The following is a 26,691-nucleotide window of genomic DNA, read 5'->3' on the forward strand; positions in this document are numbered from 1 at the left end:
GATCATTTATTTACAGGTCTGTGTTTCAGGTTTTGCCAGTAACTGAATGTTTTTCCTTCTCCCACTTTAGAACATGAAATGAACGGGCTGACACCCAAACAGCTGGAACACGAGAAGCTGCTGATTGTAGAGATGCATTTCAAGCTGAAGTTCAAGAGAAAGGTAAGAGGGGTCATGAGGTTAAACAGTGACATTTTACCATGACGTGCTGTGAATAAAAAAAAATGCAATGACAAAAAGCGTGAATAATCATGCATCAAGCACTGCTAAGAATACCATGTATCATCATAGTCTGTCTGAATGACTAAGAGTGTATTATCTAGTTATAACCAGCATGCTCATATTGAAAAGTAAATGACGGTTATAGAGTAAATAAAAACTACGTATGTTGTTGTCTCCCTCCACAGGAAGTGGTTGGCCAGTTGGCGGAGGTGCTCAACATGGCCGAGGCGGTCCAGTCAGACCTGATCTCAGAGGAGCTGCCTGAGTGGAAGAAGAGGCAGCAGCGCTCCTGTATTGGAGGACCACCCAACACATGTCTGGACCAACTGCAGAACTGGTGAGGAGACTAGTTCATTGTTTTGGGCATCTCTTGCCTGATCAAGCGAAAAGATGAATTTAGGAACCCAACAAATAAGTATTGTTCTTATTCTGCTTCATCTTCTTCCCCTGTAGGTTCACAGCGGTGGCAGAAAGCCTGCAGCAGGTGAGGCAGCAGCTGAAGGAGCTCCAGGAACTAGAGCAGAAGTACACATACGACAACGACCCAATCAAACAGCAGAAAGGCTTCCTGGAGGGGCGGGCCTTGGCACTGTTCCAGAACCTCCTTGAACAGTGAGTGACACCACACTTGTTTTCCACTCTTAAAGGCCCACTCTTTGTTTTTTGCTGCCGTTTTAATCATTTAAATTAATTATATACAGTACCAGTCAAATTTGGACACACCTACTCATTAAAGGGTTTTTCTTTATTTTTACAATTTTTTGTATACCACATGTGGTATAATAGTGAACACATCAAAATATGGAATCGTAGTAACCAAAAAATATTTTATATTTTCTAAATATATTTTAGATGAGATTCTTCAAAGTAGCCCCCCTTTGCCTTGATGACAGCTTTGCACACTCTTGGCATTCTCTCAACTAGCTTCATAAGGAATGCTTTTCCAACAGTCTTGAAGTAGTTCCCACATATGCTGAGCACTTGTTGGCTGCTTTTCCTTCACTCTGCAGTCCAACTTATCGCAAACCATCTGAATTGGGTTGAGGTCAGGTGATTGTGGAGGCCAGGTCATCTGAGGCAGCACTCCATCACTCTCCTTCTTGGTCACATAGCCCTTACACAGCCTGGAGGTGTGTTTCAAATCAAAACAAATGTTATTTGTCACATGCGCCGAATACAACAGGTGTAGACCTTAGTGAAATGCTTAGTTACAAGCCCTTAACCAACAATGCAGTTTTAAGAAAAATACGTGTAAAGTAAAACATGTATAAGTAAAAATTAAGAAAGAAAAATAACAAATAATTTAAGAGCAGAAGTAAAATAACAATACCGAGGCTATATACAGGGGGTACCGGTACAGAGTCAATGTGTGGGGGCACCGGTTAGTTGAGGGTAGATTTAAAATGACTATGCATAAATAAACAGAATAGCAGCAGCGTCAAAGGGGGGGCAATGCAAATAGTCTGGGTCATTGTCCTGTTGAAAAACAAATGATAGTCCCACTAAGCACAAACCAGATGGGATGGCAGATATCGCTGCAGAATGCTGTGGTTGCCATGCTGGTTAAGTGTGCCTTGAATTCTAAATAAATCACTGACAGTGTCACCAGCAAAGCACCCCCACTCCATCACACCTCCTCCTCCATGCTTCACGGTGGGAACCACACATGCAGAGATCATACTTTCACCTACTCTGTCTCATAAAAACATAGCAGTTGGATCCAAAAATCACACATTTGGACTCAGACCAAAAGGACAGATGTCCACCTGTCTAATGTCCATTGCTCGTGTTTCTTGGCCCAAGCAAGTCTCTTCTTCTTATTGGTGTCCTTTAGTAATGGTTTCTTTGCAGCAATTCGACCATGAAGGCCTGATTCACGCAGTCTCCTCTGAATAATGCAATGTCCGTTTTTTGAACTCTGTGAAGCATTTATTTGGGCTGCAATCTGAGATGAAGTTAACTCTAATGAACTTTTCCTCTGCATCAGAGGTAACTCTGGGTCTTCCTTTCCTGTGGCGGTCCTCATGAGAGCCAGTTTCAACATAGCGCTTGATGGTTTTTGCGACTGCGTTTGAAGAAACTTTCAAAGTTCTTGAAATGTTCCGTATTGACTGTTAAAGTAATGATGGACTTTCGTTTCTCTTTGCTTATTTGAGCTGTTTTTGCCATAATATGGACTTGGTCTTTTACCAAATAGGGCTATATTCTGTATACAGAACTGATTGGCTCAAACGCATTAAGAAGGAAAGAAATTTCACAAATTAACTTTTAAGAAGGCACACCTGTTAATTGAAATGCATTCCAGGTGACTACCTCATGAAGCTGGTTGAGAGAATGCCAAGTGTGTGCAAAGCTGTCAAGGCAAAGGGTGGCTACTTTGAACAATCTCAAATATAAAATATTTTGTTATGTTTAACACTTTTTTGGTTACCACATGATTCCATATGTCTTTTTTCATAGTTATGTCTTAAGTATTATTCTACAATGTAGAAAATAGTAAAAATAAAGAAAACCCTTGAATGACTAGGTGTGTCCAAACTTTTGACTGGTACTGTATATATTATGTATAAGCTGGAAGTAGAAACCTAAGTGTTGTTGTCTCTATGCCTCTATATAGTATATCACCTCACAATTCCTTGTGTCTCTGTGATGTGTCTTAGTTCCTTGGTGGTAGAGAGACAGCCCTGTATGCCCACACATCCACAGAGACCTCTGGTGCTGCAGACAAAGATGCGGTTCACTGTCAAGCTCAGGTAAGCACAAACACAACAGCACCTCCCATCTGTAGTTCTTCCCATCTGTAGTTCCTATGGATCCTTACAGTCCTGGGTGAGTTTTAATTTGTATTTCCTCTCCTCTAGATTTCTTGTGACGCTCCAGGAATTCAACTATCAACTCAAAGTGAAAGCTTTGTTTGACAAGTATGTAAATGAGTGTTGTGTGTTATTTTGTGCTGCTCTTGAATTTGGGAAGTTAATACATAACTATATGCACGTTTTATTTTCTCTCCAGCGATGTTACAGAAAAGAAAGGGTTTCGTAAGTTCAACATATTGGGTACCAACACAAAAGTTATGAATATGGAGGAGTCAAATGGAAGCTTGGCTGCAGAGTTTTCCCATTTGGTAAGCTAGCACCATTTTAAATGGCATACAGGGCACTAAATCTGAATGACTTGTCCCAGTTGTCCATTTGGACCTGCACTGTCATCACTCTTTACAGCAGGGTTCCCCAACTGGCAGTCATTTTATTTGTTAAAGTTGTATTTTTATAAATTTTTTACTGTAAAAATACCAGCAAATCAGCTCCGAGTGATTTTAATTTTGGAAATCTGTTCCAAAGTATTCCACGCATTATAGAGAAATATATGTGACCGTATACAAATGTAAGCAAGGTTTGATATGATTATGTTTTTGTAAAATATGATATCTGTTTGGGCTTCTTGCGGTCAATTTGTAGGCTACAAATTATTTGTAATTATGCTCGGGCACCCTGACCATCCTCTCAAGAAAATATCGGCCTGCAGCTGAATCTACAGTAGTTGATGATCCCTGCTTTACAGTTTATTCTTTGATCTCAACACAGAAACTGCTAGAGCAGAGAGTGACTGGAAAAGGAAAGAAAGAGGTAAGAGAGCTGGTTTCTGATTGGTCTTAATGGGCTGTAATTACCATGTAATCCATGTATTTGTGAATTTCATGAGGAGTATTAAATACATTCTGGTGCGGACTATGTTTCTCTGTCTGTCCATGTTATTCCAGGGGCCTCTCATTGTGACAGAGGAGCTGCACTGCATCTGCTTTGAGTCGGAACTCCGCCAGTCGGGTCTGGAAATCAAACTAGGGGTAAGTGGTCTGAAATATAGAGATTCAGGTCTACACTCCCATGAGGTCCAACAGCGCTCTGGCCTTATTTGATTTGATTTAGTCTGGCCTCTGGTCCTTTTTAGACCATCTCCCTGCCCATCGTGGTCATCTCCAACAGCAGCCAGCTGCCCAGTGGCTGGGCCTCCATCCTGTGGTACAACATGCTGACCAGCGAGCCCCAGGTAGTCTTCTCTCATGGTTCCTCCCTCCTAGGGAGTTTTTCCTTGCCTTGAAGGTGCTTTGCTGGCTTACTGTCAAACACTTTGACAACTTTTGATTAAAAAAATTAGTTTTTAAGTAAATATGATTGATTTGTTGGAACAGAACCTGGAGTTTTTCCTGAGCCCTCCGACAGTGTCCTGGGGTCAGCTATCTGAGGTGCTGAGCTGGCAGTTCTCCTCTGTCACCAAGAGGGGACTCAATGATGAGCAGCTAGGCATGCTGACTGACAAACTACTGGGCCAGAAAGCACAGAGGAATCCTGAGGGCCTTATCCCCTGGACCATGTTTGGTGCTGTCAAGGTAGGGTAGGATTACAGTACACAGAATATTTGGTCCCAATTTTAAAAAAAGTACAACTCATAAAGCATTTATATACTGTAGCAAACATAAATGCTTCATAAACACTACATAAATCATCTAAGTGTATATCTTACTCTTTAAATGGTGTAGAAAAGGTGATGTAACAATTCCCAACGTAGGGGGACTTGCCAAATGTGACAATGTTTATATGCCATTTATAGAATGACATGCACATGTAGATGATTTGTGAAGCATTTACAGTGCATTCAGGAAGTATTCAGACCCATTGACTTTTTCCACATTTTGTTACGTTACAGCCTTATTATAAAATTGATAGAATAATTATTTTCCCCTCAATCTACACACTATAATGACAAAGCAAAAACAGGTTTTTAGACATTTTTACAAATCTATAAAAAAATATATTATTTACACTACCGGGCAAAAGTTTTAGAACACCTACTCATTCAAGGGTTTTTCTTTATTTTTACTATTTTCTACATTGTAGAATAATAGTGAAGACATCAAACTATGAAATAACACATATGGAATCATGTAGTAACCAAAAAAGTGTTAAACAAATCAGAATTTATTTGAGATTCTTCAAATGGCCACCCTTCGCCTTGATGACAGCTTTGCACACTCTTGGCATTTTCTCAACCAGCTTCATGAGGCAATCATCTGGAATGCATTTCAATTAACAGGTGTGCCTTCTAAAAAGTTAATTTGTGGAATTTCTTTCCTCAAAAGATCGGACTGTTTTTAAATTTTCACCTAAAATGACATATCCAAATCTAACTGCCTGTAGTTCAGGACCTGAAGCAAGGATATGCATATTCTTGATACCATTTGAAAGGAAACACTTAAGTTTGTGAAAATGTGAAATTAAGGTAGGAGAATAACACGTTAGATCTGGTGAAAGATAATACAAAAAAAATATGTTTTTTTGTTCCGTCTTTGAAGTGCAGGAGAAAGGCCAATATATCACTTTGGAGTCTAGGCGCAATTTAGATTTTGGCCACTAGATGGCAGCAGTGTATGTGCAAAGTTTTAAACTGATCCAATGAACCATTGCATTACTGTTCAAAATGTTGTATCAAGTCTACCCAAATGTGTGAATTGGTAAATTGATACATTTCTAGTACATAACTATAGAGAACATGCAACAATTATATGGTAATATTTTTTTAGTTTACACACTCCCAGGAATGTCAGAAATGATGGATAATTAGCTTCCCTACAGAAAATACACTAACCTTCACACATCTAGATGGGGGGGGGGGGGGGTTCAAACTGTAGAACCCAGGTCCTACATTTGAATATAAAAATGTATTTTATCAAACAGAACTATGCTACATTTTATCTCTGGGACCCTCAGGATGACAAATCAGAGCAAGGTTACATTATTTACCTTCAGAGGTGAATGTATCAAACCAGTTGCATGATAAGTTTTGTTGTTGTGCACTCTCCTCAAACAATAACATGGTATTTTTTCACTGTAATAGCTACTGTTAATTGGACAGTGCAGTTAGCTTAAATTCTTGTTAATCTTTCTGCCTTAAGACATGTCTATGTCCTGGGAAATGTTCTTGTTACTTACAACGTCATGCTAATCACATTAGCGCACGTTAGCTCAACCAACCCATGGGGGGGGATACCGATCCCGTAGAGGTTTAATGCATTTGAGACAATCAGTTGGGTTGTGACAAGATGGGGGGGTATACAGAAGATAGCCCTATTTGGTAAAAGACCAAGTACATATTATGGTAAGAACAGCTCAAATAAGCAAAGAGAAACTACAGGTCATCATTACTTTAAGACATGAAGGTCTTAAACAACATATACATATATATATATACACACACACACACACATACATATATATATATATATATATATATATATATATATATATATATATATATATATATATATATATATATATATATATATATATATATATATGATGAGGACATCTAGTAAGTGTTTCCTTTTGTCAACTACAGAGCCTCAGTGAGAAGAGGTTTCCCTTCTGGCTGTGGATCGAAGCCATCCTGGACCTCATCAAGAGACATCTGCTGACCCTGTGGAATGATGGGTGAGTTATTCTTTACTCTTTTTGGAATTGCACATTACAAAAGCAAATAACTAGTGCTCTTATAGGGATGACATATTAGCTGAATGGCTACATCTGGCACATTTACAGACATGAACAATGTGCATTCTCCCTGCCTACTAAAACAAATACAGTAATGTAAGTAATAAAGTAATGTTGCTTGTTCTCTCCCACTACAGTTGCATCCTGGGCTTCGTGAGTAAGGAGAGGGCAAAGGCCATGCTGACTGGGAAGTGTCCAGGCACGTTCCTGCTGCGCTTCAGTGAGAGTAGCAGAGACGGAGCCATCACATTCACTTGGGTGGAACACGACCTATACGGTGAGTAGCACACGTGCGCATTTACAACTAAAGGTGCTATATTTGAATCTGTGTTTTTTATTTCACCCTTATTTTAGCAGGGTGGATTCCCCCCAAAATACATTCATAAAAAACAACCACATTTCTCAACAAAGAGTTCCTCAACCAACAAACTGAATTGCCCAAAGGGCACCAATGCAACCAACTGTAGATTATTTTCAAGATGGTTCCATAAATGAGGTGTTGATCAACTAAAAGCGGTTTTATCCTAAATATGTAGAGACAGAAGGAATTTCAAGAGTTAACCATCCCTGTGACGGAGTATGGTATCTCATACTTCTATATGTTAGTAACAATGTTAGGTAAATGCAGTTTTTTTTTGCAAAAGAGCTTTATAAATGAACAGAATGCAATGTTTTGACCTATGCGATGTCAGAGGGTCAGCCTACTTTCTGTTAGAATGCAAAGATGAATGCTAAACCTGTCACCCATGTTCCACAGATAAGCCTGTATTCCATGCAGTGGCGCCCTACACCAAGAAGGAGTTGTCTGCCGTCTCTCTGCCTGACATCATCCGAACCTATAAGGTGATGGCAGCTGAGAACATCCCAGAGAACCCACTCTGCTTCCTCTACCCAGACATCCCCAAAGACAAGTCCTTCGGAAAGTACTACACCAGGGCCTCCGAGGGTAAGCAGCCAGTGACCTTTTTGTTTCAAATCATATCTTATTTACAAGGTCTCGTGTGAAGGTCACCCGTGACTGTGAGGTAAAAAAATGTATGGAATAAATAGGATTTAACTGTTATTTCCTTTTTTTGTTATTTTGTTCCTGATGCTTTCCTAAATCTCTCAGATGCATTTCAGACACCTCAAACCATACTTCGTTTAGATTTATTTTTGGCCATGTATGAATGTTTTATTCAATGTGTTTCTATGGGCTAATAGCAGTAAGGCCAAATTCAGTCTCATCAAATAATTTGTATATTTTTTGGGAATACCTACAGAGGTCCTAAAAATAGCTGGTCCATCTTATGACCATAATAAAACAATTCTATATGTTAGCTTTATAGATATCGTCTTAGACTCCTAGGGGTTCAGCTTGTGGGCATCGTAGAGCAAAACAGCTGACCCGTTCATGTGAGTCTCAGCTTTCCATAGTGGGGTGATTTTTGTTTCTGGCTTAAACCATTCGGACTTGACAGATGTTTTCGTTGGAAGAAAAACAAAGTTGGCATGCCAAAGGGACCGACTTCAAACGAGTCCCGTGAAGCTTGTCGTAGACCAAAACAGCCGTGAGTCTCAGCTTTCCATAATGGGGTCACTCCACTGTAGAGCTGCCTGTTTCCACTGCAGATGGGGTAAACCGACATCGGCGGATGTTGTGTATTGAGACGCAGTCCTTGCAAAAAACTAAAGCCTCTAGGTTGAACAGACAGATTAGTTTTCCCACACAGGCACAGACATCGACTATAGGCATATATCAAATATAAATGTTTACAAAATAATGATAAGACATGAGATTTCACACGAATTATTGGAATATAGAATTAATAAAAAATCCAATGTTGGTCAGAAAATAGAAGTGATAAGATTAGGCATTCTATTTCGGTGTTTAAAATCCCCTCAATGACCATGGTGTCTGGTAAACGTTTTGAGAGGTTTTGTTCAAAATAAACATCCCCAATCTCCTATCTGGTCCTCCATTTTGTTTTTCAGCATCAGAGCCCATGAACGTGGAGAGTCCAACCGACGCAGGATACGTAAAGACCGATATCATATCAGTGTCAGAAGTGTAAGTTTAGAGTAGGCTACACTTCATACGTTACATATTTCTTAATCTATGACAGGAAGACATTTTATTTGCAATGTTCTGGTTTGGGTATAATCCATAATCTGACTTAATTGACTTATTTTTGCAATGTGTTTTAGTCACCCATCTAGACTGCAAGACAAGATGTTTGAAGAGGAAAGTGGATCAGTGCTCCATTGTTGGAGTGGAAGTCCTAAGAATATTGATACTGTGGTAAGTTACATCATTTTTTTAAATTGAACCTTTATTTAACTAAGCAAGTCAGTTAAGAACCAATTCTTATTTACAATGACTGCCTACCGGGGCACAGTTCTGCCTTGTTTAGGGGCAGAACGACAGATTTTTACCTTGTCAGCTCCGGGATTCGATCCAGTGATCCAGGTGAGTGCAGGGTGTGGTATATTGCATATCTTAAATGAATGCCTACATTCCGATATACTGTAGATCTCTCTGTTCAATTTCACTTACTCTTCCATTTCTTGACCAGTTGTCTGGGACAGGGATGTTGTTTCGATGTGCCAATTCGTAGGCAATTACTCTACATTTGAGGCTACTAAGCCCATGAAACAGGTCTGCGAGATTCTTGATATGTTTAGCAAGCTCAGACTCCATGTCATCAGATATGAATTTGTGTGCCTCTGCTACTCTATCATAGCCTCTTTCACACCAATACATGTTAGTTTTCTTTTTTATCAATGTAACTGTTCAGTGTCCTTCAGTCTATTTTCTCATCCCTTGCTGCTGCTCAAATGGACATCTTCCCTTTCCCTCACTTCCTTGGTGCTCTCTCAAGAACCTCAAGGGGGCTAGACCCATGCGTGCTTTACATTTGTATACACGGCCCCACGGGGTCTGCTCTTTAACATAAAAAAATGCACTCAAGTTCATATGAATAACACTTTCTAAATATATTATGCATAAAACCATTGGCTCAACTTAACCCAAGGCAAACATTTTGACTATATTGGCCTATACAGCTACAAGGATGCACTTTCATACTAGGTTTAGGACCTCATATTGTATCATAGAGACCCCAACTGATGTACAAAACAATCTTATAACCATCTTTGGTTACAAGTCAGTTTGATGGAAACGCATCCCTGGGGGGGGGAAATGCGTCTATTTTATTATGCAGATTATAGAATATTTGCATTAAAATCTGTCACAAATTGGATGGAAACCTAGTTTGGAAATGGGGCAGGGAGGACAACAAGCTGATACATGCCAGGCATATGAAGGTGAATTATTATTCATGTTGTAGCCAGGTTCCTGTTTCTATCATAGACATACATTTTCATAATAAGTTTACTGTTATTGCTCATTGGTCTAGATGGCCCAGTGGTGCCAGCTGAAACTACTGGACCCTAAATACCAGGAGCAGGTCCACCAGCTCTATGATGACTCCTTCCCCATGGACATCAGACAGTACCTCAGCAAGTGGATTGAGAGCATCGACTGGTAAGCAAGCAGGGATGACGACTGCAGGGAGGCTGCTGTTCAATGGATATACAAAGATCTATTCTATTTGACCGGTATTCTACTGTACTCTACCCTTTTCAATTATATCTGTATTTTATTGTATTTCATCTCGTTCATCCAATCTTAATTGCCCTGTGAATCCATATCTATGTAGAGATAATGTTGCTGTTCGGATATTGATATACAGTATGTCAATGATCCAATCCATAGGGATAATGTGGCTGTTGATGAATCCCTGGCCACTGTCCGCTTCCACGATCTCCTAGCCCAGCTTGATGACCAACACAGCCGCTTCACCCTGGAGAAAGACCTCCTGCAACAACACAACATCCGCAAGTTCAAGGGAAACCTCCAGGTGTAGTATTATCTCAGTTACATCTTTTCAGGACAGACCTTACTGCCAGTGGCCTTCCATACTTTATTGCTTGTATGTTACAGGAATGATCAATTAGAAGTTATACATTCTGTTGCTAATTTCCCCTTTTAACTCCTGAAATATATTGATTTTGATTGAGTTGTTGATGTGGAATTTATGACCCCAATGTCAGTAAATGTTTTTTGGGGTTTGTAGTAATAAAGTACCCACTTTCACAGGACCGCTTTCAGGAGGACCCTGTTTACATGGCCAAGATCATCTCCAGAAACCTGAAGGAGGAGCAGAGGATTCTGGCTGCTGCCAAAAGCATAGAGGTGCCCTACATGAACTTGTATTGACATACATTGTAATTAATAAAATCACCACACGTCTTTCTCTATCCATGCTGTCAGATATTGTAGATGATGCATAACTGTATATTGGAGCGTTTACATGCTTTAACTGTAGAGTTAAATGAACAGTATTTTCCTCTTCAGACCGACAGGGAAGACACACAGACCAGCATGGTCCTGGAGAAGCAAAAGCTGGACAACAAAGTCAAAGACATGAAAAACAAGGTTCAGGTGAGTTACCATTTCCATCGTATAATATATGCTGATTGTTCCCTGGTGGAACAATTCCATCAGTGATTTGCAGAACATGTTCGTGCATGTCAGGTTTGCCATCTATCTCACTTGCTAGGAAGCGGATCAGAATATAAAGTCTCTGGAATACCTTCAAGACGAGCATGACTTTAAGGAAAATACTCTTAAGAACAGAGGTGAAGTGTTTTATTCTCAATCTGTAATAGATCATTTATTTACAGGTCTGTGTTTCAGGTTTAGCCAGTAACTGAATGTTTTTCCTTCTCCCACTTTAGAACATGAAATGAACGGGCTGACACCCAAACAGCTGGAACACGAGAAGCTGCTGATTGTAGAGATGAACTTCAGCTTGAAACACAAGAGAAAGGTAAGAGGGGTCATGATTAGAGGTCGACCGATTTCAAGTTTTCATAACAATTGGTAATTGGCCTTTTTGGATGCCGATTATGGCCGATTACATTGCAATCCACGAGGAGATTGCGTGGCAGGCTGACCACCTGTTACGCGAGTGCAGCATCAAAAGGACCTTGTAACTGCAAGGAGCCAAGGTAAGTTGCTAGCTAGCATTAAACTTATCTAAAAAAAACAATCAATCTTCACAAAATCACTAGTTAACCTAGTAAAATCATAAACCATGTGTAGTTAACTAGCTTGTCCTGCGTTGCGTTTAATCAAAGCCATGCCTGTTAATTTATCATCGAATCACAGCCTACTTCGCCAAACGGGTGATGATTTAACAAAAGCACATTTGCGAAAAATGCACAAATGTACCTAACCATAAACATCAATGCCTTCATTAAAATCAATACACAGAAGTATATTTTTTTTAAACCTGCATATTTTGTTAAAATAAATGCATGTTAGCAGGCAGTATTAGCTAGCGAAATTGTGTCACTTCTCTTGCGTTCAGTGCAAGCAGAGTCAGGGTATATGCAACAGTTTTGGCCGCACCATTTCTTCCTAACAAAGACCGTAATTAATTTGCCAGAATTTTACATAATTATGACATAACATTGAATGTTGTGCAATGTAACAGCAATATTTAAACTTAGGAATGCCACCCGTTTGATAAAATACGTAACGGTTCCGTATTTCACTGAAAGAATAAACGTTTTGTTTTCGAAATGATCGTTTCCGGATTCGACCATTTTAATGACCTAAGGCTCGTATTTCTGTGTGTCTATGATTTGATAGAGCAGTCTGACTGAGCGGTGGTAGGCAACAGCAGGCTCATAAGCATTCATTCAAACAGCACTTTACTGCGTTTGCCAGCAGCTCTCAGCAATGCTTGATCCAGTGCTGTTTATGACTTCAAGCCCATCAACTCCCGAGATTAGGCTGGCCATACTAAAGCACCGATAAGAACATCCAATAATCAAAGGTATATGAAATACAGATGGTATAGAGACAAATAGTTGACGCATTATAATTCCGATAATAACTACAACCTAAAACTTCTTACCTGGGAATATTGAAGACTCATGTTATAAGGAACCACCAGCTTTCATATGTTCTCATGTTCTGAGCAAGGAACTTAAACGTTAGCTTTTTTACATGGCACATATTGCACTTTTTCTTCAACGCTGTGTTTTTGTATTATTTAAACCAAATTGAACATGTTTCATTATTTATTTGAGACTAAATAGATTTTGTTGATGTATTAACCTCTCTGGGCTCGGTGGGAGATGACCGTCCCACTCTATTCAACAGCCAGTGGAACAGCGTGGCGCGAAATACAAAAACCTCAAATGCAATAATTTCAATTTTTCAAACATACGACTATTTTACCCTATTTTAAAGATTAAGACTCTCGTTAATCTATCCACATTGTCCGATTTTCAAAAAGGCTTTACAGCAAAAACCAAACATTAGATTATGTTAGGAGAGTACATAGCCCAAAATAATCACACAGCCATTTTACAAGCAAGCATATATGTCACAGAAACCCAAAACACAGCTAAATGAAGCACTAACCTTTGATCTTCATCAGATGATACTTCTAGGACATTATGTTATACAATACATGCATGTTTTGTTCAATCAAGTTGTCACGGTTGTCATACTGGAGAGAAGACCAAGGCGCAGCGGGTTGCGTGTTCATCATGATAATTGATTAACTAAATGTGAACACGGAAAAACAAAAGAGAACGACAGTTTTACAGGCTAGGTACTTACATACAGCGCAATGCAAAAACAACTACCCACAAGTGAACAAACAAAACACACACCTACTTATAGGACTCCCAATCAGAGGCAACTAGAAACACCTGCCTCCAATTGAGAGTCCAGCACCCAACCTACACATAGAAAACTAACCTAGAACCTACCCATAGAAATACAAACATAAACCAGTGACCAAAAAACCACGTAATACATAAATAAACTACCCTCTGCCACGTCCTGACCAAACTACAATAACCAAATATACTCTATACTGGTCAGGACGTGACACAAGTTCATATTTATATCAAAAAACAGCTTTTTACATTGGCGTGTGATGTTCAGAAAATGTATCCCCACCGAAAACGTCCGGTGAATTTACTAAATTACTCATCATAAACGTTGACAAAATACATAACAATTATTTTAAGAATTATAGATACAGAACTCCTTTATGCAATCGCTATGTCAGATTTTAAAATGGCTTTTCGGAGAAAGCACATTTTGCAATATTCTGAGTACATAGCTCAGCCATCACGGCTAGCTATTTTGACACCCGCCAACTTCGGGGCACACTAAACTCAGAATTAGTAATAGAAAAATTGTATTACCTTTGCTGATCTTCGTCAGAATGCACTCCCAGGACTGCTACTTCCACAAGAAATGTTGTTTTTGTTCCAAATAATCCATAGTTATGTCCAAATACCTCTGTTTTGTTCGTGCGTTCAGGTCACTATCCAAAGGGTAACGCGTGAGCGCATTTCGAGACAAAAAAATTCAAAATGTTCCATTGCCGTACTTAGAAGCATGTCAAACCCTGTTTAAAATCAATTTTTATGCTATTTTTCTTGTAAAATAGCGATAATATTCCAACCGGACAATAGTGTATTCATTCAAAGAGGAAAAGAAAAAACAGCGTGGTCGCGTGAATGCGCATATCCAATCTCTTTGTCACCAGGCAGACCACTGAGAAATTGAGCTACTATACTCTGCCCAGAGACTGGAGACGCCTCAATCCGCTTTCTGAAGGCTTTAGAGAGCCAATGGAAGCCTTAGAAAGTGCTACGTAACCCCAGAGATACTGTAGTTTCGATAGAGAATCAAAAGAACTACAAATTCTCAGACAGTGTTCATCGTTCATTCAGTATTGTTGTAATTGTCATTATTTATATATATATATCAGCCGATTTAATCGGTATCAGCTTTTTTTGGTCCTCCAATAATCGGTATCGGCGTTGAAAAATCATAATCGGTCGACCTCTAGTCATGATGAGGTTAAACAGTGACATTGTACTGTGAATAAAAAAAATGCAATGACAAAAAGCATGAATAATCATGCATCAAGCACTGCTAAGAATACCATGTATCATCATAGTCTGTCTGAATGACTAAGAGTGTATTATCTAGTTATAACCAGCATGCTCATATTGAAAAGTAAATGATGGTTATAGAGTAAATAATAACTACGTATGTTGTTGTCTCCCTCCACAGGAAGTGGTTGGCCAGTTGGCGGAGGTGCTCAACATGGCCGAGGCGGTCCAATCAGACCTGATCTCAGAGGAGCTGCCTGAGTGGAAGAAGAGGCAGCAGCGCTCCTGTATTGGAGGACCACCCAACACATGTCTGGACCAACTGCAGAACTGGTGAGGAGACTAGTTCATTGTTTTGGGCATCTCTTGCCTGATCAAGCGAAAAGATGAATTTAGGAACCCAACAAATAAGTATTGTTCTTATTCTGCTTCATCTTCTTCTTCCCCTGTAGGTTCACAGCGGTGGCAGAAAGCCTGCAGCAGGTGAGGCAGCAGCTGAAGGAGCTCCAGGAACTAGAGCAGAAGTACACATACGACAACGACCCAATCAAACAGCAGAAAGGCTTCCTGGAGGGGCGGGCCTTGGCACTGTTCCGGAACCTCCTTGAACAGTGAGTGACACCACACTTGTATTCCGAAGTTAAAGACCCACTCTGTTTTTTGCTGCCGTTTTTCATCATTTAAATTAGATCTATCTATCTATCTATCTATCTATCTATCTATCTATCTATCTATCTATCTATCTATCTATCTATCTATCTATCTATCTATCTATCTATCTATCTATCTATCTATCTATCTATCACCTCAAAATTCCTTGTGTGTCTGTGATGTGTCTTAGCTCCTTGGTGGTAGAGAGACAGCCCTGTATGCCCACACATCCACAGAGACCTCTGGTGCTGCAGACAAATATGCAGTTCACTGTCAAGCTCAGGTAAGCACAAACACAACAGCACCTCCCATCTGTAGTTCTTCCCATCTGTAGTTCCTATGGATCCTTACAGTCCTGGGTGAGTTTTAATTTGCATTTCCTCTCCTCTAGATTTCTTGTGAAGCTCCAGGAATTCAACTATCAACTCAAAGTGAAAGCTTTGTTTGACAGGTAAGTAAATGAGTGTTGTGTGTTATTTTGTCCTGCTCTTGAATTTGTGATGTGAAAACCTACCTTAAGTGGATGCACATTTTCTTTTCTCTCCATAAGTTCTCTCCATAAGTTCCCTATGTTCAACGTTCGGAAGTTCAACATATTGGAAAGCAACACAAAGGTTATGACTATGGAGCAGTCAAATGGAAGCTTGGCTGCAGAGTTTTTACATTTGGTAAGCTAGCACCATTTTAAATGGCATACAGGGCACTAAATCTGAATGACTTGTCCCAGTTGTCCATTTGGACCTGCACTGTCATCACTCTTTACAGCAAGGTTCCCCAACTGGCAGTCATTTTATTTGTTAAAGTTGTATTTTTATAAATTTTTTACTGTAAAAATACCAGCAAATCAGCTCCGAGTGATTTTAATTTTGGAAATCTGTTCCAAAGTATTCCACGCATTATAGAGAAATATATGTGACCGTATACAAATGTAAGCAAGGTTTGATATGATTATGTTTTTGTAAAATATGATATCTGTTTGGGCTTCTTGCGGTCAATTTGTAGGCTACAAATTATTTGTAATTATGCTCGGGCACCCTGACCATCCTCTCAAGAAAATATTGGCCTGCAGCTGAATCTACAGTAGTTGATGATCCCTGCTTTACAGTTTATTCTTTGATCTCAACACAGAAACTGCTAGAGCAGAGAGTGACTGGAAAAGGAAAGAAAGAGGTAAGAGAGCTGGTTTCTGATTGGTCTTAATGGGCTGTAATTACCATGTAATCCATGTATTTGTGAATTTCATGAGGAGTATTAAATACATTCTGGTGCGGACTATGTTTCTCTGTCTGTCCATGTTATTCCAGGGGCCTCTCATTGTGACAGAGGAGCTGCACTGCATCTGCTTTGAGTCGGAACTCCGCCAGTCGGGTCTGGAAATCAAACTAGGGGTAAGTGATCTGAAATATAGAGATTCAGGTCTACACTCCCATGAGGTCCAACAGCGCTCTGGCCTTATTTGATTTAGTCTGGCCTCTGGTCCTTTTTAGACCATCTCCCTGCCCATCGTGGTCATCTCCAACAGCAGCCAGCTGCCCAGTGGCTGGGCCTCCATCCTGTGGTACAACATGCTGACCAGCGAGCCCCAGGTAGTCTTCTCTCATGGTTCCTCCCTCCTAGGGAGTTTTTCCTTGCCTTGAAGGTGCTTTGCTGGCTTACTGTCAAACACTTTGACAACTTTTGATTTTAAAAATTAGTTTTTAAGTAAATATGATTGATTTGTTGGAACAGAACCTGGAGTTCTTCCTGAGCCCTCCGACAGTGTCCTGGGGTCAGCTATCTGAGGTGCTGAGCTGGCAGTTCTCCTCTGTCACCAAGAGGGGACTCAATGATGAGCAGCTAGGCATGCTGGCTGACAAACTACTGGGCCAGAAAGCACAGAGGAATCCTGAGGGCCTTATCCCCTGGACCATGTTTGGTGCTGTCAAGGTAGGTTAGGATTACAGTACACAGAATATTTGGTCCCAATTTAAACAAAGTACAACTCATAAAGCATTTATATACTGTAGCAAACATAAATGCTTCATAAACACTACATAAATGCTTCACAAATCATCTATAAGTGTATATCATACACTACAAATGGTGTAGAAAGGTTGACAAAACAACTCCCACTGTAGGGTGACTTGCCAAATGTGACATAATGTACTATGTATGTTTATACACCATTTTTATAGAATATGACATACACTTGAAGATGATTTGTGAAGCATTTATTCAGGGCTTATGAAGCCTTTATGTATGTTATATAAAGCCTTTTATAAGTTGTACTTTGTTTAAAATATTTACAGTTCAAAGAGATATACATGAGGACATCTAGTAAGTGTTTCCTTTTGTCAACTACAGAGCCTCAGTGAGAAGAGTTTTCCCTTCTGGCTGTGGATCGAAGCCATCCTGGACCTCATCAAGAGACATCTGCTGACCCTGTGGAATGATGGGTGAGTTATTCTTTACTCTTTTTGGAATTGCACATTACAAAAGCAAATAACTAGTGCTCTTATAGGGATGACATATTAGCTGAATGGCTACATCTGGCACATTTACAGACATGAACAATGTGCATTCTCCCTGCCTACTAAAACAAATACAGTAATGTAAGTAATAAAGTAATGTTGCTTGTTCTCTCCCACTACAGTTGCATCCTGGGCTTCGTGAGTAAGGAGAGGGCAAAGGCCATGCTGACTGGGAAGTGTCCAGGCACGTTCCTGCTGCGCTTCAGTGAGAGTAGCAGAGACGGAGCCATCACATTCACTTGGGTGGAACACGACCTATACGGTGAGTAGCACACGTGCGCATTTACAACTAAAGGTGCTATATTTGAATCTGTGTGTGTTTATTTTCGTTTTTTTTATTCTAGCAGAGTGGATTCCTGGGTGAATTCCAGGGTGGAATCCAGAAGGCAGCATGGGAGTATAGGAAAATACTTGCATAAAAAAATAAAATCTCAATAAAGAGGTCCTCAACCAACATACTGAATTGCCCAAAAGGCACCAAATCAAACTTTATTTGCCACATGTGTCGAATACAACAAGTGTAGACCTTACCGTGAAATGCTTACTTACAAGCCCTTAACCAACAGTGCAGTTCAAGAAGAGTTAAGAAAATATTTACCAAATAAACTAAAGTAAAAAATAATAAAAAGTAACACAATTACATAACAATAACGTGGCTATATACAGGGGTTACCGGTGCTGAGTCGGTGTGCGGGGGTACAGGTTAGAGGTCGTTTGTACATGTAGGTAGGGGTGAAATGACTATGCATAGAGAATAAACAGCGAGTAGCAGCAGTATACAAAACAAATGGAGGGGTCAATGCAATAGTGGGGTGGCCATTTGATTAATTGTTCATCAGTCTTATGGCTTGGTGGTAGAAGCTGTTAAGGAGCCTTTTGGTCCTAAACTTGGCGTTCCGTTACCGCTTGCCGTGCGGTAGCAGAGAAATCAGTCTATGACTTGAGTGACTGGAGTCTCTGACAATTTTATGGGCTTTCCTCTGACACCGCCTATTATATAGGTCCTGGATGGCACGAAGCTTGGCCCCAGTGATGTTCTGGGCCGTACACACTACCCTCTGTAGCGCCTTACGGTCAGATGCCGAGCAGTTGCCATACCAGGTGGTGTTGCAACCGGTCAGGATGCTCTCGATGATGCAGCTGTAGAACTTTTTGAGGATCTGGGGACCCATGTCAAATCTTTTCAGTCTCCTGAAGGGGAAAAGGTTTTGTCTTGCCCTCTTCACGACTGTCTTCGTGTGTTTGGACCATGATAGTTTGTTGGTGATGTGGACTCCAAGGGAGCTGAAGCTCTCGATCCGCTCCACGCCAGCCCTGTTGATGTTAATGGGGGCCTGTTCGGCCCGCCTTTTCCTGTAGTCCATGATCAGCTCCTTTGTCTTGCTCGCATTGAGGGAGAGGTTGTTGTCCTGGCACCACACTGCCAGTTCTCTGACCTCCTCCCTATAGGCTGTCTCGTTGTTGGTGGTCAGGCCTACCACTGTTGTGTCGTCAGCAAACGTAATGATGGTGTTGGAGTCGTGTTTGGCCACGCAGTTGTGGGTGAACAGGGAGTACAGGAGGGGACTAAATACACACCCCTGAGGGGCCCCAGTGTTGAGGGTCAGCGTGGCAGACGTGTTGTTGCCTACCCTTAGCATTGGGGGCGGCCCGTCAAGAAGCCCAGGATCCAGTTGCAGAGGGAGATGTTAAGTCCCAGGGTCCTTAGCTTAGTGATGAGCTTCGTGGGCACTATGGTGTTGAACGCTGAGCTGTAGTCAATGAACAGCATTCTCACATAGGTGTTCCTTTTTGTCCAGGTGGGAAAGGGCAGAGTGGAGTGCGATTGAGATTGCGTCATCTGTGGATCTGTTGGGGCAGTATGCAAATTAGTGGGTCTAGGGTATCCGGGAGGATGCTGTTGATGTGAGCCATGACCAGCCTTTCAAAGCACTTCATGGCTACCGACGTGAGTGCTACGGGGTGGTAATCATTTAGGCAGGTTACCTTTGCTTCCCTGGGCACAGGGACTATGGTGGTCTGCTTGAAACATGTAGGTATTGCAGACTCAGTCAGGGAGAGGTTGAAAATGTCAATGAAGACACTTGCCAGTTGGTCCGCGCATGATTTGAGTACATGTCCTGGTAATCCATCTGGCCCCGCGGCTTTGTGAATGTTGACCTGTTTAAAAGTCTTGCTCACATTGGCTATCGAGAGCGTTATCACATAGTCATCCAGAACAGCTGGTGCTCTCGTGCATGCTTTAGTGTTGCTTGCCTCGAAGCGAGCATAAAAGGCATTTAGCTAGTCTGGTAGGCTCCCGTCACTGGTCAGCTTGCGTCTTGGTTTACCTTTTGTAGTCCGTAATAGTTTTGAAGCATCCGACGAGCGTCAGAGCCGGTGTAGTAGGATTCAATCTTAATCCTGTATTGACGCTTTGCTTGTTTGATGGTTCGTCTGAGGGCATAGCGGGATTTCTTCTAAGCGTCCGGATTAGTGTCCTGCTCCTTAAAAGTGGCAGCTCTAGCCTTTAGCTCGATGCGGATGAATCCCGGAACGTATTCCAGTCTGTGCTTGCAAAACAGTCCTGTACTGTAGCATCCGCGTCATCTGACCACCAATGCATCCAACTGTAGATTATTCTCAAAATGGTTCCATAAATGAAGTGCAAATCAACTAAAAGTTGTTTTATCCTAAATCTATACTGACAGAAGGAATTTCAAGAGTTAACCATCCCTGTGACGGAGTATCTCATACTCTATATCTTAGTAACAATGTTAGGTAAATGCATTTTATTTTTTTTTGCAAAAGGGCTTTATAAATTAACAGAATGCAGAATGACCAATGCGATGTCAGAGGGCCAGCCTACTTTCTGTTAGAATGCAAAGATGAATGCTTAACCTGCCGCCAGTGATATAGAGTTGAATTCGGAAGTTTACATACACTTACACGGAACCCAAAACGGCTGCGCGCGTGTGCCATCGTGCATAAATGTATTTTGTGCCCCCACACCAAATGCGATCACGACCCGCAGGTTAAAATATCAAAACAAACTCTGAACCAATTTTATTAATTTGGGGACAGGTCCTCTACTCCGCCAATTAATCCACACATAAAACAGTCAACCAAATCGTTTCTAGTCATCTCTCCTCCTTCCAGGCTTTTTCTTCTACATTTACATTTTAGTCATTTATCAGACGCTCTTATCCAGAGCGACTTACAGTAGAGTGCATACATTATTATTGCATTTTTACATACTGGCCCCCCGTGGGAATCGAACCCACAACCCTGGAGTTGCAAACACCATGCTCTACCAACTGAGCTACAGTGGGACTCTTGACTTTATATTGCGTTTGGCAACTTTCATAAGTTAGGTGCATTACCGCCACTGACCTCGTTCGTCTTTCAGTCACCCACATGAGTATAACCAATAAGGAGATGGCACGTGGGTACCTGCTTCTATAAACCAATGAGGAGATGGGAGAGGCAGGACTTGCAGCGCGATCTGTGTCACAAATAGGACTGACTTCTATTTTAGCCCTTGGCAATGCAGACGCTCGTTGGCGCGCACGAGAGCAGTGTGGGTGCAATAATTGAATAATATAGATTTCTAAATTTATTTTGCAACGCTGCGCACGCGACGCAAGCGGTGTAGTCAGCCTGTTAGGTTGGAGTCATTATAACTTGTTTTTCAACCACTCCACAAATTTCTTGTTAACAAACTATAGTTTTGGCAAGTACTTTTTCCAACAATTGTTTACAGACAGATTATTTCACTTATAATTCACTCTATCACAATTCCAGTGGGTCAGAAGTTTACATACACTAAGTTGGCTGTGCCTTTAAACAGCTTGGAAAATTCCAGAAAATGATGTCATGGCTTTAAAAGCTTCTGATAGGCTAATTGACATCATTTCAGTCAATAGGAGGTGTACCTGTGGATGTATTTCAAGGCCTACCTTCAAACTCATTATCGCTTTGCTTGACATCATGGGAAAATCAAAAGAAATCAGCCAAGACCTCAGAAAAGAATTGTGGCCCTCCACAAGTCTGGTTCATCCTTGGGGGCAATTTCCAAATGCCTGAAGTTACCACGTTCATCTGTACAAACAATAGTACGCAAGTATAAACACCATGGTACCACGCAGCCGTCATACCGCTCAGGAAGGAGACGCGTTCTGTCTCCTAGAAATGAACGCGCTTTGGTGCGAAAGGTGAAAATCAATCCCAGAACAACAGCAAAGGACCTTGTGAAGATGCTGGAGGAAACAGGTACAAAAGTATCTATATCTACAGTAAATCGAGTCCTATATCGACATAACCTGAAAGGCCTCTCAGCAAGGAAGAAGCCACTGCTCCAGAACTGCCATAAAAAAGACAGACTGCGATTTGCAACTGCATATGGGGACAAAGATCGTACTTGTTGGAGAAATGTCCTGTGGTCTGATGAAATAGAACTGTTTGACCATCGTTATGCTTGGAGGAAAAAGGGGGATGCTTGCAAGATGAAGAACACCATCCCAACCTTGAAGCACAGGGGTGGCAGCATCATGTTGTGAGGGTGCTTTGCTGCAGGAGGGACCGGTGCACTTCACAAAATAGATGGCATCATGAGGGAGGAAAATTATGTGGATATATTGGAAGCAACATCTCAAGACATCAGCCAGGAAGTTAAAGCTTGGTGGCAAATGGGTTTTCCAAATGGACAATGACCCCAAGCATACTTCCAAAGTTATAGCAAAATGGCTTAAGGACAACAATGTCAAGGTATTGGAGGGGCCATCACAAAGCCTTGACCTCAATCCTATAGAAAATTTGTGGGCAGAACTGAAAAAGTGTGCGCGAGCAAGGAGGCCTACAAACCTCACTCAGTTACACCAGCTCTGTCAGGAGGAATGGGCCAAAATTCACCCAACTTATTGTAGGAAGCTTGTGGAAGGCTACCTGAAACATTTGACCCAAGTTAAACAATTACCAAAAATCAAATACTAATTGAGTGTATGTAAACTTCTGACCCACTGGGAATGTGATGAAAGAAAGAAATCATTCTCTCTACTATTATTCTGACATTTCACATTCTTAAAATAAAGTGGTGATCCTCACTGACCTAAGACAGGGAATTTTTACGAGGATTCAGTGTCAGGAATTGTGAAAAAGTGAGTTTAAATGTATTTGGCTAAGGTGTATGTTAACTTCCAACTTCAACTGTACCTGTCACCCATGTTCCACAGATAAGCCTGTATTCCATGCTGTGGAGCCTTATACCAAGAAGAAGCTGTCTCTCATCTCTCTGCCTGAAATCATCTGCAACTACAAGGTGATGGCAGCTGGGAACATCCCAGAGATCCCACTCTGCTTCCTCTACCCAGACATCCCCAAAGACAAGGCCTTCGGAAAGTTCTACACCAGGACCATAGAGGGTAAGCATCCAGCAACCTTTTATTTTTATTTTTTTCTGATGCTTTCCTATATCTCTCAGATGCGTTTCAGACACCTCAAACCATACTTCATTTTGATTTATTTTTGGCCATGTATGAGTTTGGCTCCCGAGTGGCGCAGCGGGATAAAGCACTGCATCTCAGTGCTAGAGGCATCACTACAGACACCCTGGTTCAAATCCAGGCTGGATCATAACCGGCCGTGATTGGGAGTCCCATAGGGCGGTGCACAATTGGCTCAGCATCGTTTTGGAATTACCTGGATTTCCGCATAAATTGGTCACAAAGTTTGATCTGATCTTCATCTAAGTTCACAACAATAGACAATCACAGTCTGCTTAAACTAATAACACACTAAAAATTATACGTTTTCATGTCTTTATTGAACACAGTGTAAACATTTGCTGTGTAGGGTGGAAAAAGTATGTGAACCCTTGGATTTAATAACTGGTTGGCAGCAATAAACTCAACCAAACGTTTTCTGTAGTTGCGGATCAGACCTGCACAACGGTCAGGAGGAATTTTGGACCATTCATCTTTACAAAACTGTTTCAGTTAAGCAATATTCTTAGGATGTCTGGTTTGAACCGCTCTCGAGGTCATGCCACAAGCATTTTAAATTGGGTTGAGGTCAGGTCTGACTGGGCCACTCAAGAAGGCGTATTTTCTACTGTTGAAGCCATTCTGTTGTTTATTTACTTCTGTGTTTTGGATCGTTGTCCTGTTGCATCACCCAACTTCTGTTGAGCTTCAATTGGCGGACAGTTAGCCTTACATTGTCCTTCAAAATGTCTTCATAAACTTGGTAATTCATTTTTCCGTCAATGATGGCAAGATGTCCAGGCCCTGAGGCTGCAAAGCAGCCCCAAACCATGATGCTCCCTCCACCATACTTTATTGCAAGTCAATAATTCTTAATCTTAGGTCTTCTGAGATCTCTTTTGTTTGAGGCATGGTTCACATCAGGCAATGCTTCTGGTGAATAGCAAACTCAAATTTTATGAGTTTTTTTTATAGGGCTAGGCAGCTCTAACCAGCATCTCCAATCTCGTCTCATTGATTGGACTCCAGGTTAGCTGACTCCTGACTCCAAATAGCTTTTGGAGAAGTCATAAGCCTAGGGGTACTTTTTCCAACCTACACTGTGAATGTTTAAATTATGTATTCAATATAGACAAGAAAAATACAATATTTTGTGTGTTATTAGTTTAAGAACACTGTGTTTGTCTATTGATGTGACTTAGAGGAAGATCAGATCACATTTTATGATACACTGCTCAAAAAGATAAAGGGAACACTTAAACAACACAATGTAATTCCAAGTCAATCACACTTCTGTGAAATCAAACTGTTCACTTAGGAAGCAACACTGATTGACAATAAATTTGGAATAGACAACAGGTGGAAATTATAGGCAATTATCAAGACACCCCCAATAAAGGAGTGGTTCTGCAGGTGGTGACCACAGACCACTTCTCAGTTCCTATGCTTCCTGGCTGATGTTTTGGTCACTTTTGAATGCTGGCGGTGCTTTCACTCTAGTGGTAGCATGAGACGGAGTCTACAACCCACACAAGTGGCTCAGGTAGTGCAGCTCATCCAGGATGGCACATCAATGCGAGCTGTGGCAAGAAGGTTTGCTGTGTCTGTCAGCGTAGTGTCCAGAGCATGGAGGCGCTACCAGGAGACAGGCCAGTACATCAGGAGACGTGGAGGAGGCCGTAGGAGGGCAACAACCCAGCAGCAGGACCGCTACCTCCGCCTTTGTGCAAGGAGGAGCAGGAGGAGCACTGCCAGAGCCCTGCAAAATGACCTCCAGCAGGCCACAAATGTGCATGTGTCTGCTCAAACGGTCAGAAACAGACTCCATGAGGGTGGTATGAGGGCCCGACGTCCAGAGGTGGGGTTTGTGCTTACAGCCCAACACCGTGCAGGACGTTTGGCATTTGCCAGAGAACACCAAGATTGGCAAATTCACCACTGGCGCCCTGTGCTCTTCACAGATGAAAGCAGGTTCACACTGAGCACATGTGACAGAGTCTGGAGACACCGTGGAGAACGTTCTGCTGCCTGTAACATCCTCCAGCATGACCGGTTTGGCGGTGGGTCAGTCATGGTGTGGGGTGGCATTTCTTTGGGGGCCGCACAGCCCTCCATGTGCTCGCCAGAGGTAGCCTGACTGCCATTAGGTACCGAGATGAGATCCTCAGACCCCTTGTAAGACCATATGCTGGTGCGGTTGGCCCTGGGTTCCTCTTAATGCAAGACAATGCTAGACCTCATGTGGCTGGAGTCTGTCAGCAGTTCCTGCAAGAGGAAGGCATTGATGCTATGGACTGGCCCGCCTGTTCCCCAGACCTGAATCCAATTGAGCACATCTGGGACATCATGTCTCGCTCCATCCACCAACGCCACGTTGCACCACAGGTTGTCCAGGAGCATGCCCAGGCGTTGTAGGGAGGTCATACAGGCACGTGGAGGCCACACACACTACTGAGCCTCATTTTGACTTGTTTTAAGGACATTACATCAAAGTTGGATCAGCCTGTAGTGTGGTTTTCCACTTTAATTTTGAGTGTGACTCCAAATCCAGACCTCCATGGGTTGATAAATTGGATTTCCATTGATTATTTTTGTGTGATTTTGTTGTCAGCACATTCAACTATGTAAAGAAAAAAGTATTTAATAAGATTATTTCATTCATTCAGATCTAGGATGTGTTATTTTAGTGTTCCCTTTATTTTTTTGAGCAGTGTACATTTGTGCAGAAATCCAGGTAATTCTAAAGGGTTCACATACTTTTTCTTGCCATTGTAATGTTTTATTCAATGTGTTTCTCTGGGCTAAGTAATGTCAAATTCAATCTTTCACCAAATAATTTTTATATATTTTTTGGGGATACCTTCAGAGGTACTAAAAATAGCTGGTCCATCTTATGATCAAACTAAAACAATTATATATGTTAGCTTTGTAGATATCGTCTTAGACTCCTAGGGGTTCAGCTTGTGGGCGTCGTAGAGCAAAACAGCTGACCCGTTTGTGTGAGTCTCAGCTTTCCATAGTGGTGTGATTTTGTTTCTGGCTTAAACCGTTCGGACTTGACAGATGTTTTCGTTGGAAGAAAAACAAAGTTGGCATGCCAAAGGGACCGACTTCAAACGAGTCCCATGAAGCTTGTCGTAGACCAAAACAGCCGTGAGTCTCAGCTTTCCATAATGGGGTCACTCCGCTGTAGAGCTGCCTGTTTCCACTGCAGATGGGGTAAACCGACATCGGCGGATGTTGTGTATTGAGACGCAGTCCTTGCAAAAAACTAAAGCCTCTAGGTTGAACAGACAGATTAGTTTTCCACGCAGGCACAGACATCGA

The 26,691-nt window shown here is 41.4% G+C and overlaps 1 protein-coding gene across 3 annotated transcripts in view; it reads left to right on the top strand.

Annotated features, from left to right (window-relative positions):
• LOC115179399 (signal transducer and activator of transcription 1-alpha/beta) overlaps nucleotides 1–26,691 on the top strand; it is a 36,965-nt gene that overhangs the window by 2,329 nt on the left and 7,945 nt on the right. For 2 of the 3 annotated variants that reach the window (XM_029740887.1, XM_029740888.1), the window contains 33 exons: nucleotides 71–162; nucleotides 408–559; nucleotides 676–834; nucleotides 2,883–2,975; nucleotides 3,084–3,143; nucleotides 3,235–3,346; nucleotides 3,807–3,848; nucleotides 3,983–4,066; nucleotides 4,171–4,269; nucleotides 4,412–4,609; nucleotides 6,616–6,707; nucleotides 6,905–7,044; nucleotides 7,525–7,713; nucleotides 8,742–8,817; nucleotides 8,955–9,048; nucleotides 10,166–10,293; nucleotides 10,525–10,669; nucleotides 10,909–11,004; nucleotides 11,167–11,253; nucleotides 11,372–11,450; nucleotides 11,550–11,641; nucleotides 14,926–15,077; nucleotides 15,197–15,355; nucleotides 15,586–15,678; nucleotides 15,787–15,846; nucleotides 15,946–16,063; nucleotides 16,524–16,565; nucleotides 16,700–16,783; nucleotides 16,883–16,981; nucleotides 17,124–17,321; nucleotides 17,739–17,830; nucleotides 18,028–18,167; nucleotides 23,116–23,304. In XM_029740887.1, coding sequence (XP_029596747.1) covers nucleotides 71–162; nucleotides 408–559; nucleotides 676–834; nucleotides 2,883–2,975; nucleotides 3,084–3,143; nucleotides 3,235–3,346; nucleotides 3,807–3,848; nucleotides 3,983–4,066; nucleotides 4,171–4,269; nucleotides 4,412–4,609; nucleotides 6,616–6,707; nucleotides 6,905–7,044; nucleotides 7,525–7,713; nucleotides 8,742–8,817; nucleotides 8,955–9,048; nucleotides 10,166–10,293; nucleotides 10,525–10,669; nucleotides 10,909–11,004; nucleotides 11,167–11,253; nucleotides 11,372–11,450; nucleotides 11,550–11,641; nucleotides 14,926–15,077; nucleotides 15,197–15,355; nucleotides 15,586–15,678; nucleotides 15,787–15,846; nucleotides 15,946–16,063; nucleotides 16,524–16,565; nucleotides 16,700–16,783; nucleotides 16,883–16,981; nucleotides 17,124–17,321; nucleotides 17,739–17,830; nucleotides 18,028–18,167; nucleotides 23,116–23,304 — 3,735 coding nt within the window. Of the gene's footprint in view, nucleotides 1–70; nucleotides 163–407; nucleotides 560–675; nucleotides 835–2,882; nucleotides 2,976–3,083; nucleotides 3,144–3,234; nucleotides 3,347–3,806; nucleotides 3,849–3,982; nucleotides 4,067–4,170; nucleotides 4,270–4,411; nucleotides 4,610–6,615; nucleotides 6,708–6,904; nucleotides 7,045–7,524; nucleotides 7,714–8,741; nucleotides 8,818–8,954; nucleotides 9,049–10,165; nucleotides 10,294–10,524; nucleotides 10,670–10,908; nucleotides 11,005–11,166; nucleotides 11,254–11,371; nucleotides 11,451–11,549; nucleotides 11,642–14,925; nucleotides 15,078–15,196; nucleotides 15,356–15,585; nucleotides 15,679–15,786; nucleotides 15,847–15,945; nucleotides 16,064–16,523; nucleotides 16,566–16,699; nucleotides 16,784–16,882; nucleotides 16,982–17,123; nucleotides 17,322–17,738; nucleotides 17,831–18,027; nucleotides 18,168–18,252; nucleotides 18,360–23,115; nucleotides 23,305–26,691 lie in introns of those variants that run through there. The other variant, XM_029740889.1, reaches the window with a different exon arrangement.

The sequence above is a fragment of the Salmo trutta genome, chromosome 39 (genome assembly GCF_901001165.1).
Source record: "Salmo trutta chromosome 39, fSalTru1.1, whole genome shotgun sequence".
In the NCBI taxonomy this organism is placed as follows: domain Eukaryota; kingdom Metazoa; phylum Chordata; class Actinopteri; order Salmoniformes; family Salmonidae; genus Salmo; species Salmo trutta.